Source organism: Rhinolophus sinicus, chromosome 3 (assembly GCF_057876585.1).
Source record: "Rhinolophus sinicus isolate RSI-liver-muscle chromosome 3, RSI-T2T, whole genome shotgun sequence".
Taxonomy (NCBI): domain Eukaryota; kingdom Metazoa; phylum Chordata; class Mammalia; order Chiroptera; family Rhinolophidae; genus Rhinolophus; species Rhinolophus sinicus.
This window is the reverse complement of record NC_142503.1, coordinates 9074097-9087258: the sequence shown is the minus strand read 5'-3', so window position 1 is coordinate 9087258 and position 13162 is coordinate 9074097. Positions and strand designations below refer to the sequence as shown.

General features: G+C 39.2%; 1 protein-coding gene across 5 annotated transcripts in view; it reads left to right on the top strand.

The window, feature by feature from the left end:
• DNAH5 (dynein axonemal heavy chain 5) overlaps positions 1-13162 on the top strand; it is a 244682-nt gene that overhangs the window by 157119 nt on the left and 74401 nt on the right. For all 5 annotated transcript variants that reach the window (XM_074329069.2, XM_088796437.1, XM_019713456.3 and 2 more), the window contains exons 51-55: positions 234-432; positions 2853-3025; positions 7384-7514; positions 8962-9115; positions 9573-9840. In XM_074329069.2, the coding sequence (XP_074185170.2) occupies positions 234-432; positions 2853-3025; positions 7384-7514; positions 8962-9115; positions 9573-9840 (925 nt within the window). The remainder of the gene's footprint in view (positions 1-233; positions 433-2852; positions 3026-7383; positions 7515-8961; positions 9116-9572; positions 9841-13162) is intronic.

Genomic DNA, 13162 nt, shown 5'->3' with positions numbered 1-13162 from the left:
AGGCTGCAAATGAATAGACACTACTTTCTATTTAATATATATGAATGACACCAATTTGAAATGAAGTTAAGAATATTTTAACCTTAAAGTTTTAAAATGTAGTATCTTAAATCAGATAGCATGTCTACTTTACAATATCATGAACTTGAATTCCCAACTGTGGCAAAATGTCAATCAATAGCACATTTTAATTAATGGCAATTAGTAGCACATTTTAATTATGCTTTCTACAGGAACTGTTTAGGCTGTGGAAGCATGAGTGTAAACGTGTGATAGCTGATCGTTTCACTGTGTCTGATGATGTGACCTGGTTTGATACGGCTTTAATAAGTTTGGTGGAGGAGGAGTTTGGAGAAGAGAAAAAACCCTTGGTGGATTGTGGAGTTGACGCTTATTTTGTGGATTTCTTGAGGGATGCACCTGACGCTACAGGTAAATTATTGAAGCAGAATTTGGAATTCCCCAAAGGGACATCTGAAGACGAAGGGTTCAGTTTAGGAATGCTGAATTTCTGTCTAGTAAACTTTACAGAAACAAGCCTGGGACATACTAGATGCTCAATAAATGTAGAATGGGTGGATAAAGGCATGGAGTTCAAAGATTAACTAGTTTTTATACATGTGAGTCTTGGCTATTAAGGTAGAGTTGGGAGGCGGGACGTGACAGAACACAGGGCACAGAACTTACTCCTGTTCCAAACAGGTAGATCGGAGAAAGGGATCTACCACACAGATTAGCTGGGCAACTCTGAACTTTCCTGACCTTCATTTTCTTCATTTATAAAAATGGAAATATTAATATACACACCATGGGGGACTGTGGGGTATACATGAAATGTTATCTGTGGAATGGCTTGGGCAGTTTGTGGCTCACAGTCACTGCTGGATGAGAGGTCGTAAAAGGGATGATTGCTATTATTTGAGTCAAACTGAGTGTTGAAAATAAAAAGAAAAACCTCAAATTATCTGAGAGGGCCATTGAATATAATTGGAAAGAGATGGGTGATGTGGAGGCAAGCTTTTGTGGTTATGGTTCCATGAAAAATTGAGATGTATGTTAACTTTTCTTATGAAAATAAGTAGTGCCCTAATTATTTTTTTTCCTTAGAAATAGCCGAGCTTAAGTAGAATATTTTTCTTTCATTTAATGACCTCTTCTAATACTGAGGAGGAATTTTAAGTTAATTTTCATATTTAAAAAGGCATGTTTAAACACATGCTATTTTTATCTTCTAAATGACTGAAAATGACCAGGAAGCTCCTGACTAGAGTTAATAAGGTTGTGTGTGATGTATCAAGTTTCTGAGTGACGATTATAAAGAAAGGTTTATTGCTGGCTATGCAGTTGGAACGATCCTTCCACAGAAAGAAGCTGACACATTTCATTTTAAATCAGGTCACACAAAACAAAAATGATGTAAAGGTAAGAGCATTTGCGAGATGATTAGAATTGATTTTATTTCCTCTAATTTGGAAAGATAATTAGATTATGATTTTCAAGGAACAAAACACAGATGCACTTTTTTTGTGTGTGGGGGGGTGAATCTGGAGGCAAACATTAAATCTTTTATGACTTTAAAACACTTTGTTTCTCAAAGCTTGAGTTGAACATTTATTGAACAGTGATGTGACTATTGAAATTCAGTTAGTGAGAGCTCGGCAGATAGGCTAAACTTAATGATTTTTTTTATTATAAACTTAATAATTATAGTAAATCAATTTCCTTGCTTTGTCATAAAAAGGTTAATATACTATTTATCGTATTAGGACAGGGTCAATTGAAAATTATTATGTACTATTAGTTTTGGAAGATCTAGAATCCAGTGAATTTCTAAGTTGTTACTAGTATATTCAATGAATGTGTCACTTTTTTGCTGTTACTCTTAATTGATATTACACCGTGTTTCACTGAAAATAAGACCTAGCCGGACAATCACCTCTAAAGTATCTTTTTGGAGCAAAAATTAATATAAGACCCAGTATCATATCATATCATATCATATCATATCATATCATATCATATCATATCATATCATATCATATCATATCATATCATATACCTGGTCTTATATTATAGCAAAATAAGACTGGGTCTTCTATTAATTTTTGCTCCAAAGGACGCATTAGAGCTGATGGTCCACTGGGTCTTATTTTCAGGGAAGCACGGTATGTGCCCAGTTTAACTTTCTTCAGTATTATGCTTTATAGTCAAAGTTGAAAATGTATTAAGCCAGTAGATTATGTGTTTCTAATTTCTTAAAAAAGTATATTGATTTCAATACTTTCTTGGTAAGCATAATTCAGTATGTTTATTTATTTAGGAAATCAGTTCTCTGTTTTCTCTCAACTGTCCAACTCCATCCCTCAAAATTCACTTCGACCCTCACCACTGTTCTGAAATTCCTGAATCATAAAATTTTCCTGGGCAAATGCAGTGATCTTTTTATTCGTATTAAAAAATCATTTAATTCTTGACCTCTGTTGCTGATTTTGACATTAAATCTCTGCTTTTTCGATCTTCGTTTTGACCATTGGCTGAATATCTCTGAGAGGATACTTGAAATGCCTATGTTCAATTATGGATTCAAATTAAATTCAGTGTTTATAACTTTGCTTGAAATTGGCTCTTTCTAGACAGGAAAGAACTAAGACTGCACATGGTCACAAAAATTCTAATGCTTTTACTATCGTTCGCTTTCTTTTCTAAAAATACGTAACATGACATTTGGATGGAAACCAGTGTTTTTCAGGGTTAAATTGTAGAGCTATGAATGTATCAGTTTAAGTTGAAGGAAGTAGTATATAATCCAGTGGTGTGAAGAGACTTAATCGACTCTTCTTCCCCAACCCCAGGTGAAACCTCTGAGGAGGCTGATGCTGAGATGCCCAAAGTGTATGAGGCAATCGAATCTTTTGATCACCTAAAGGAGCGTTTGAATGTGTTCCTGCAGCTCTATAACGAGAGTGTCCGTGGTGCTGGCATGGATTTGGTGTTCTTCGGGGATGCGATGGTCCACTTAGTCAAGGTCAGTAGCCACACCCCCTAGCACCTCCCCTCCGTGACAGACTCTTGGCTCCCCACCAGAATTTTCCCCTCTTCTTTCATTTTTATCTCCCAGGAAAATAGTCAGTTTAAAAATAAACCTAATTCTATAGTCCAATTTAATTTCTAAACCGAATGCAACATGTCACACATATAGGCTTAACATCAGAGCATATGTACTTTAAATGTGTAATATGATCATTTTATGCAGTGTTGCTTCCAGCTCGATATTTTCACTACATAGAATGAATGTGATTGACGTCAGAATTCAAAGCACAGACCAACAGTCTGCTTATTTTAGGCATCATGCAAAGGATAACCATAAAAAACAGTGCAAAAACTTTGAAAACGTATGCTAACAGAAATAAGCCAGTCACAAAAAGACAACTACTGTGTGATCCCAGGTATATGAAATATCTAGAGGAGTCAATGCATAGAGACAGAAATTAGAATGGTGGTTGCCAGGGATTGGGGAGGAGGGGAGAAGGGAGAGTATTTAAAGATACATTTTCAGTTTTGCAAGATGCAAAAGGTTTTGGAGATGGTTGGTTGCACAACAATGTGAATATACTTAATGCCATTGAACTATACATTTAAAAATAGTTAAGATGGTAAATTTTATGTTATATGTGTTTTACTACAATTAGAAATAATAATTAAAAATTGTGCATAAACAATTGACTTAAAAACTGGATGAAAATTCTGTTTGAACAAAACCCACCAGGAAAGTTGTTTCCTTTCTACTTTGTCACATGAGTCATTACAGTAGCCATCATTTATAAGGCAGTTGATGCTCAAAGGTTGGAAATAAAATATCTTATTTGCTTGATAACTTTCGTGACCTAATTTATCTGTGGTGGAAGATAATGAAATTTAAAATTAATTGTTGATGTTCTCACTTTGTCGATGTCGATTACTTTTTCAGACTATATCCTTTTAGCGAGAAAGAAGACAATTTGAGGCTGTCTTTCATTTTAAGGTTTAACCATGAGGCATGATCTCATAATTACCAATTGTCACCTCTAATAATTACTGAATCTTAGAAATGGAGAGGGTTTTAGAAGTTATCTAATCAACTTTCTCTCTGAAAATGGAAGAGTGAGAGGAAGGCATTTCTGCAAGGCTGGAGTAAGTCTGGGAAAGGAAGGAAGACAAAAAGTTTATTCTGGGTTTTCCCAACATGAGGCATTTAGCTTGAAAATTCTCCAGAACCTGAGACATATGTACTAAATTATGAGTGCCAATGTTCTTTCAAAGTCAAATATAAATAACATTTTGAAATTAGCTTCTAATTTATAGTTGAGTAAGAGTTATGTGTTTCAGGAAGAATTGACATTCAGTTATATGTAATGATTAAAAGGAAAACGAAAAATACATTTTCTAAGTAAAGAATATCAAGGCAACTTCATGACCAAGTTTTTATTAGAGACAAAATTGATTGGCCTGGGATTTCATTATAGCTCAAATTGAAGAGGAGGTTATTTATATTAGTCTTGTGCTTGAGGAAGTTCACTAGAACTTGTTTCCGTGGTTTGCAGCACGGATAAGGAGCAATAAGCATTTCTTCACTTTGGGCTTGACCTTCAAGGCCCATGTGACTCAGTCCAGGCTCCTTGGCTGTGTGCTTCATCACTGCCAGCCTCTAGCATGTCTGCTCTGGAATTGGCTAGAGAATCATGATTGGAGGTTTTGAGCTAAAAGACTACATTCCTCACTGTCTTCTAGGCTGACCCTCTCTTCTACACTCTTGCTTTCTGTGAACAGTACATCCAAACTCTCTGTCATCCAGATGTGAGCCTTGAAATATGTGACCTAGTTCTATGACATGATAGAAGCCAAGAGACAGAACTGAAGATGGAAACTGCAGCAAAACAGGATGTGATATGAGACCAAGCACATTTCTTCATTTCCTTCTTAATTAAAATAAGGATTTTCTTTTAAAATAGAGACTATTTCTGCAAAATCTCTTTTGCCTTTGGTTAAAGTTCAAGCCACAGTGTGTGAAGTTTTTAATGATCTAGGCCCTGCCTAGCACACGAGCCTTCTGAGTCAGGCTCTGCTTAGCGTATAATCCAGAAGAATCGTGTGCTTATGGTGAAACACTTCCTGAGTCCAGGGTGCCGCACCAATGTGGCATCCCCAGCAGGTGCCATGTGGTGTAGCATGATTTGTGTGTGTGTGTGTGTCTTCCCTACTGAACGGTGAGCTCTGTGAGGTCAGGCACACAATTTATTCACCTCAGCATTGACAGGCTGGAATGCTGCTGAGACTGGCACACTTGAGATGCTTGATGAATAGATTTGGAATTGAACCAAGTCCCCAATATGGCCCTGAACAACCCTTTGCTACCTCATCTCCCAATATTTCCATACTCGGTACTGAAGTTCCCACCTCTCTGGGCCTTTGCTGACTCTGAGATTTCATGCATCCTATTCCCTTGTCTTACAGTTTAGTCCAACTCCTGCCAGGCATGCTACCTTCTTTGTCTGATCAACTTCAAGATCCAGACTCAATTCCAGCTCCACACCTAAGACTGGCCTCCACCAAGCAGCCGTTGTTCCCTTGCATTCTGTTATTCTGCTGCCATCACTGCTGTCTGTTTCAGCACTGGCCATGGTGAATTACCGAGTTTCCATTTATAGGTCTCTCTCCCCTGCTAGTTGGTTGGAGTACCTACTGGGCATGAGGGGCATTATTAATTTTTTAAATATTTGCTACAGCAATTAAAAAAATGAATATCTCAACAATCTGTATGTAATAGCACAGAATAGCCCCATTTGAAGGTCTCACTTGATTGTGTTTTCTCCAGTAATTTCTACTCTAACTCGGTTAGGAGTTTTGTGAGTCTGCTTTTAAAGCCTTTTTTGTTTGTTCACCTATATGTTCATTTGTCCAATAGGTTTTAAGGGTTTGCCATGTACTGGAAATGGAAAAAAAAAAAATAGTTGACTACTAGACCCAGGCCCATTTGCAGGAAAAGATGTTGGAATGGAGGTTCCCAAAACCTAATTAACAACAATTATTTAAACCCTTAATATAGTCACCCACATCGACTAAAGGAAAAGGTTATGACAAAGGCCGTATATTTTGAAAACTGTTAACCCAGGAAAGACACAGAAGGTTCTAGTGTGGCCTCAAGTTGCTCCTTACCTCTATGCCTCTTGAAGTAATTCCAGGGTAACAATATGAAATGTCATTGGCAAAGTACTAAGAATTCTTGCCAGTCCCACTCTCCTGCCTGCAGCAACACTGGAGAGGACGACATGGAAAGGATAAGTAGGAGGCTCGAAGAAAGGGGTGTATCGCCTCCCTGTCCTACAGAGTCTCAGGTCCTGAAGGAAATAATTCAAAATCCAAGAGCAGTCCCCGTAGGACTAGAGCACAGGCTCTGCTGGTGGAGGGAATCCTGAGAAGGGATGTTCAAGAAAACCTTGGCAGGTGCAGAGCCCAGGTTCCCCCAGGAGGCTTCCCCAGCCACAGAGAGGTGACCCATCTCAGCCCTCATCCCTCTCTCTGTCATTCGTCTAGAGAAAAGTATTACAGCAACGCCCCAGGCTTAACCTGCAGTCGAGAGGAAAAGATAGTTATCACACAGGTGTAGAATGCATCAAAGAGAATTCTGCACTGAATCCCCTCCAGATGGGGTAGGAGGCCTTATGGTGTAAGCAGTTCATTCAATACCAAAAGAGACAGAGAAACACGGACTTCCACCACGAGAAGACTTGCAATAGTCCAGGACTACTGACTGGCATAGAATGGACATCTGGTCCACCCATAATTACTTGGTAGATATCTTAGGTTAAATTGTCTCGGCCAAGTAATAGGAGGGTATTTACGCCTATTTTCTTCTTTTGAAAGAAATTCTATATCTATGCTATATTTTGGGAATTTTCTTCTCTTCAATTTAAACTGTCACTTTTCAAGTGTGGAGGATATTCTAACCAACAGTGGGTTCTGTATTCCAAGGATACACGTTGTTTTTAAATACCTGTTCTCTTTCCTACCCTAGTGCATCAAGTTGGGCAAACTGAAAAGATTCCTTGAAGTCTCCTTTATGTCTCTCTTTGAAAACCCAGAGCGAGCCACAGTCTGGGCTGTCTGCTGACTTTTCTGGACTGGTCTCCTCCTACTTTCCTAAAGCTACAGCCACATTCCCCACTCTGTCCAACACTTACCAAACACCGTTCTATTTCAGAAGCGCCCTCATGCTTCCAATCAATATATCTCTCCATTCTGGTCCTGAGAAACCTAAATCTTCCAAAATGCTTACATAGAATAAATAAGAAAAAATAGAATATTTACATGTTGAACAACATATGCTTTTTCTGTTTTATATTCCAGATCTCACGCATCATTCGTACTCCCCGGGGAAATGCCCTCCTGGTTGGGGTGGGTGGATCAGGAAAGCAGAGTCTGACGAGACTGGCTTCATTCATTGCCGGCTATAGTTCCTTCCAGATCACTCTGACAAGGTAACAAGATTTCACTTTAATTAACTTGAAATGGATTTTGATAAGAGTTTCACAGAGGCCACCTGAAGTAAAGAATGCATTTTTCTTACACATAAAAAATCTCAATAGTTTTCCTTCTTGAATGTTGACTTGTCATCTTCCCCTTTCAATAATGTCATTGATCATGAAAATTTCACATTAATAATTTGCGTTTGAAACACTTCAGCCTCTCATTGCAGTGAATAGCTTAGCTGACTTCCTGTTTTTTATGTTATGCATGATATTCCTTTGGTGCATTTCAGAAGAAATCGACTCTACTAAATGTTAATTTAGACTCAGTCATATATTTAAAATATTTATCAAACACCGACTCATGTGTTAGGCACTGGCTAGGTGCTGGGGAGCGCATGGTTACACAAGGTAAGCGGGGTCTGTGTCATCAACGCGTTTACAGTAATTCAAGATGGACAGGCAGCTGAGCAAGTCATTCAATAAGGTGTGATCCATAGGTGCTATCTATCAGGAAATCAATGCGGGCCAGATTCTGTTGAAACATGAAGGAGGGACGCCTAACCTAGACTAGGGAGTGGTTAGAAAAGGCTTCCTGGAGGAAGAGGTGTTTCAACTGAAACCTAAGTATGAGTAGGAATTCACTTAGAGAAGAGGAATGTTCCAGGCAAATGAAGTCACCTTTGGGACTGTGCTGAAGGATGAGGAGGGCACCGTTCATAATGGGGCATCTCCCTCACCCCATATAACGAAGGCTTGAAATAATTTAGTTTATTTATGAGGTAGCTTCTAAAATAGCATTGCAGATGGTGCTTAGTTAGTCTTCCATTTTGACTTTTCTGTTATCATTACCAACAAATATTTTCAAAATGAAACATAAATACATTCAGATGGCATTTAGTGGTGGTAAACATTATATTTTTGTTTCAGGCTTACTTTTCACTCTAGATTTTTTTTTTTGTGTGTGTGTGTATAAAAAATTAATTGTAACGTTTCATAAAATGTGGAGTTTTAAAATCAATTTCATCTTTGCAAGTAACTATCCTGTGACTTGATGCTTCCTAGACTTATTGTGGTGATTATTTGGCGATGAATACAAATACCAGATTACTGTACACCTGAAACTAATATAATATTATATGCTAATTATACCTCAATAAAAAGAATAGTTCTTGACTTTAGTGAACAGCAGAGTACTCAAAACTTTACCGAGATGGTGCACCTCTATTACTCCCACAGGAATAGTTATTGGAAACGGAAAGAAATTTTAAAAATCAATTTCACCTTTGTAAATTAATATAATGAACGTGTAACATTCACATACAATAAAACACCTATCTAATGAAACAATGCCATCATTTTTTTGGTTACCCAAATGTTTTAAAGCATTGTTTTAAGGCTCTTTCCTTTCCATCAAAGTAGTTACGTAGCTAATGACACAATGATAATATTTCTTTAGATCCTACAACACATCAAATCTGATGGAAGACCTGAAAATTTTGTATAAGACTGCTGGTCAGCAAGGCAAAGGAATCACTTTCATTTTCACAGACAATGAGATTAAGGATGAGTCGTTTTTGGAATATATGAACAATGTTTTGTCATCGGGTGAGGTAGGAGGTGATTTTTCCTTCATCGGTTTTGTCTCTCCAGATTCCCTCCAACTTTAGAGCTGTCTGTATTTCCTTGCATTAGAGACTTGAATAAGTGCTGTTACTGAGGATTAGGTGATCAGTATGAAGAATGGCATTTTCTGTCGGGTTTGTGGAGAATAAAACTCCCAGTCAGAATGTGGAGCTGTACATTTAAAATGTGAACGAATATTCCAAGTGAAAAATGAAAAAACAGAAGAAGGAGGTTACAAGGAAAGGCTCTGACTTTGCAGTTAATAATAGGATAGTTTGAGTATTTTAAAATGTGGTGTGTCTTGTCTTGAAGACTTTGGGTTAATTTTCTAAAGGTGAGCTGAAGGACACATGTGGAGGAAACACATTATAAATGTGGAGCTGCCTATTTTGATCTGTTTTCATATGCCTATATTGAATGTGAATGTCTGCTCTTCTGTCTCAGGTCTCCAACCTGTTTGCTCGTGATGAGATGGATGAAATTAACAGTGATCTCATGTCAGTCATGAAGAAAGAACACCCCAGACGCCCTCCAACCAATGAGAACCTGTATGACTACTTCATGAGTCGGGTCCGGCAGAACCTTCACACGGTGCTCTGCTTTTCCCCAGTGGGGGAGAAATTTCGAAATCGAGCTTTGAAGTTCCCTGCTCTGATTTCAGGATGCACTATTGACTGGTTCAGCCGATGGCCTAAGGACGCCTTAGTAGCTGGTTAGTGTGGTGGAAATTTTTATGTCAGAGTTTCTGGTTTACAGTATTTGTTTGTTTGCTGTTTGCATTCTGTGCTGTTTGCCGTCTCTACTGGATTGAGCCAGAAGTCGCTGTGTCCAAGGATTGAGGGTGTTTGCAAGGTGGTGTCCTTTCTTATTTGGCAGCTAATTTTTCCCAGAGCGTGGTTAGCGGAGAATAAGATCTGCAGTCTGTACACCGTTAGAGTAACGTACAATGATTCTACTGAGACTTTGTTCCAGTTGGATTCCCAGGCATGTTCTGGGATGTCACAGGAAGCCACTGAGCTTTTTAATTTGACAGCATTTGTGTTCTTTTTAAAGTGGGTTGGTCATCCTATTAGTAGTTGAAGCCAAATGTATCTTGGACATTTCCTTCTCGTGGCTGCAGTGCTGGAAATCAGATCGGAAATCGTTACCCAGCAATCCTTTCATGGTGTCTGTCCTTGAAAAGGGATGTTAACCAGAGTGTTTGGTGACTGGTCCTTGCCAATTCCACTTGTTTGATCTTCTCCCCATGGGACAGTAATGCTTCTCTTACTCTGTAAATGAAATTGGACATAAAAGTAGTAAAAGATGTTAGTTATCATTCATTTAGTTTATGTTTTTTTTCAGCTTTTGCTGAGAAGTTATCTGTGGATATTTTAAGTGATAGAGATACTGAGGTCTCACCTCTGACCTACGGTATCAGAACCTCCGGGAACCCTGATTCAAGGGCAGTGGATTTCAAACTTTTTGCCTATTTATTGTGTTTTAATAATAATTAAGAAAAGCTTTATTTCCCAGTAAAATCTTACAGGTAGCTGTCAGAGATAGAACAGTGAAAAGTGGAGGGAAGGAAGGATTCCGGAGCCTCATTCCTCCCCCCGCCCCCCACCCCCCACTTCCTACGCCTGCTCTCCAGTTCTGTGGTACCGAGTGAGAGAATGAGTGATGAACCTGTCTCCTGCCTTTTAGAGATGGAGACGCTGAGGACAGGGAAGCTGAGGGAATGGTCAGAGGTGCAAGAGGACGGTAGCATCAGTATTAGGTTTAGAACCAAGCTATGTATACCTCCCTTCGTCTGGGTAACGCTGGCTCTGCTAAATGTCACTTCCTGAGGGATACCTTCCTGTTTCCCCTTCCCCCACTAAGCCAGTTCCCGTTATCCATTTCACAGCACTCTGTGCTTTTCCTTTATGTATATAACAAATACGTAACAAACTCTTATCCACTGGGGAAGTTTTGTTCTCAGCACACTACAGTTGACAATAGTTTTCTAATCTGTGGCCTTTACTCACAGATTATTTTAATATATTTGAAGTGCAAATGTACAGTTTTCTCTTTTGTCTTACAAGGTTTGAGAAAAGGCTGGTGATTTAAAATTTAAGTCCTATTAAAGTAGATTTAAGTCCTATTAAGTACAACTAAGGGGAAAACTTTAAAATTCCTTGAAGTAGGATACAAATGCCGAGCACAAAACGACAGTATTCAAGAGCTAAACGTTTACTATGAAATATGATAGCGAGTACGCAAGTGCTTTGCAAAATGTCATGTAAGGTATTATTATTAACAATGAAAACAACAATTCCAGGTGACGACCACTAATACACCACAACTAAGATGATTTAATTGAAATATGGAGCCTTTCCTGCCGGTCCCTCTGGCAGCCATCCCTTCTCTCACAAGACAAAGGTCTTAGTGATCCGTCCCTTGGTAATTTCTCACCAATAGGAACCATTCTTTTAAATCTCACCTCTCAACCCCAGCCAAGATTCCATGGAGGGCTGGGGGATTTTCATTTCTGTGCCCCACTAAGCCAGTTCCCTTGTTACCCGTTTCATAGCACTCAGGTGAGTGTCCTGACCTTCTTGCATGTGTCTATGTGTTCATTTATTCAGAACACATTTGTTGGGCTTCATGCCATTTATTGAGCCGGCCATGGTGGAGGGCAAGGCAGACTGGTTTCTTCACTCTGGAGTCTCTTCCTGGGCAGGCTCATTCACAGCCTCCTGTAGAATAATATGCCTCATCAGTTTTTATCTCCTGTTTGTCCTCTGACTTGAAATTTGTGCACTTCACTGCCTGCTTGACGCATTCTCATGGCTATTTCATGGGCTCCTGAAACTCCATATGTCTAAAACTGAACTGGTTCCCCTCTGGTCTCCCTCCCCTAGGAAGTCCCACTATCGTCCTCCAAACTTGGCAGTCAGAGAGCTGTCATTAGCATTTCTCCTAACACCAACCCTCAAGTTCACTCCATCACCAAGTCATGTCAACTTTATCTCCTAAATCCTGGTGGAATCTATCCGCCTGTCCCTTTCACTGACATCCTAGGCCAAGCAATCATTGTCACTCACCCAAATAGCTTTCTGATGATCTCTCCTCCTCTTTCACCTGTCTCCCATCCATCTCACCTTGCTGACAGAATAATGATCAACACACAAACCCAATCACATTATTTTCTATTTAAAAACTTCCATGTCCTCCCATTGCTTCTAGGAAAAAGGCCACGATCTTTACTGTGGCTCTCAGGGCTGGGAAGAGCTGGCTCTGCTTACCTCCCCAGCCTCACCCGAGGTCACTTTTCCCCAGCTCTGTTCTCCTTCATCCTTGGACATGCCACGTTTCTCCCCTTGCAATGCCTTCCACATCCTGTTGCCCCCTGCGCCCTCCTCCCTTCGTCTGGATAATGCTGGCTCAGCTGAATGTCACTTATGGAGGGAAAGGTTCCCATTTCCTCTTCCCCCACTAAGCCAGTTCCTCTGTTACCCATTTCACAGCAATCTGCTTTTGCTTCCTGGGACTAAACAAAGTTTGTTGGACTGCATATCTTTTTGTTCACAATTTTGGCAACTACCAGTATCTGACACTTACAGTGTTGAATGAATGAATCAGTCTCTCAAAATTCATCCTTTTTCCGTATTGTGGCCCTAACTTACTTGCAATCTTCTCTAACCCAACACAAACCTTTCCTCTTTGTTTTTCTAGGCACACCTATTTTGTTTGTCTTCTGAACATGCTCTAATCATCCTTATTCTTCCGTATATTGTACCCCTTATCAAGAATATTCCCGCTCATCTTCCTTGTTTAAGTTCCAAAACTTAATCAAGACTCATCACATCCCTGAATCCTTCTTTGTTCACTTAGGGACATTTAAATTTTCCCCCTTTCATTGGGGAAATTTATAGCACTTATACTTTATATAATGCACCTGGCTATTTAAATCTTTAAACCTTTTGATAACCAGTAAGCTTTTGTGGTTATGTCTCCAACCTACTCTAGTAAGCATTTACTGTGTTGGTCACAGTGGTGGATAAAATAAT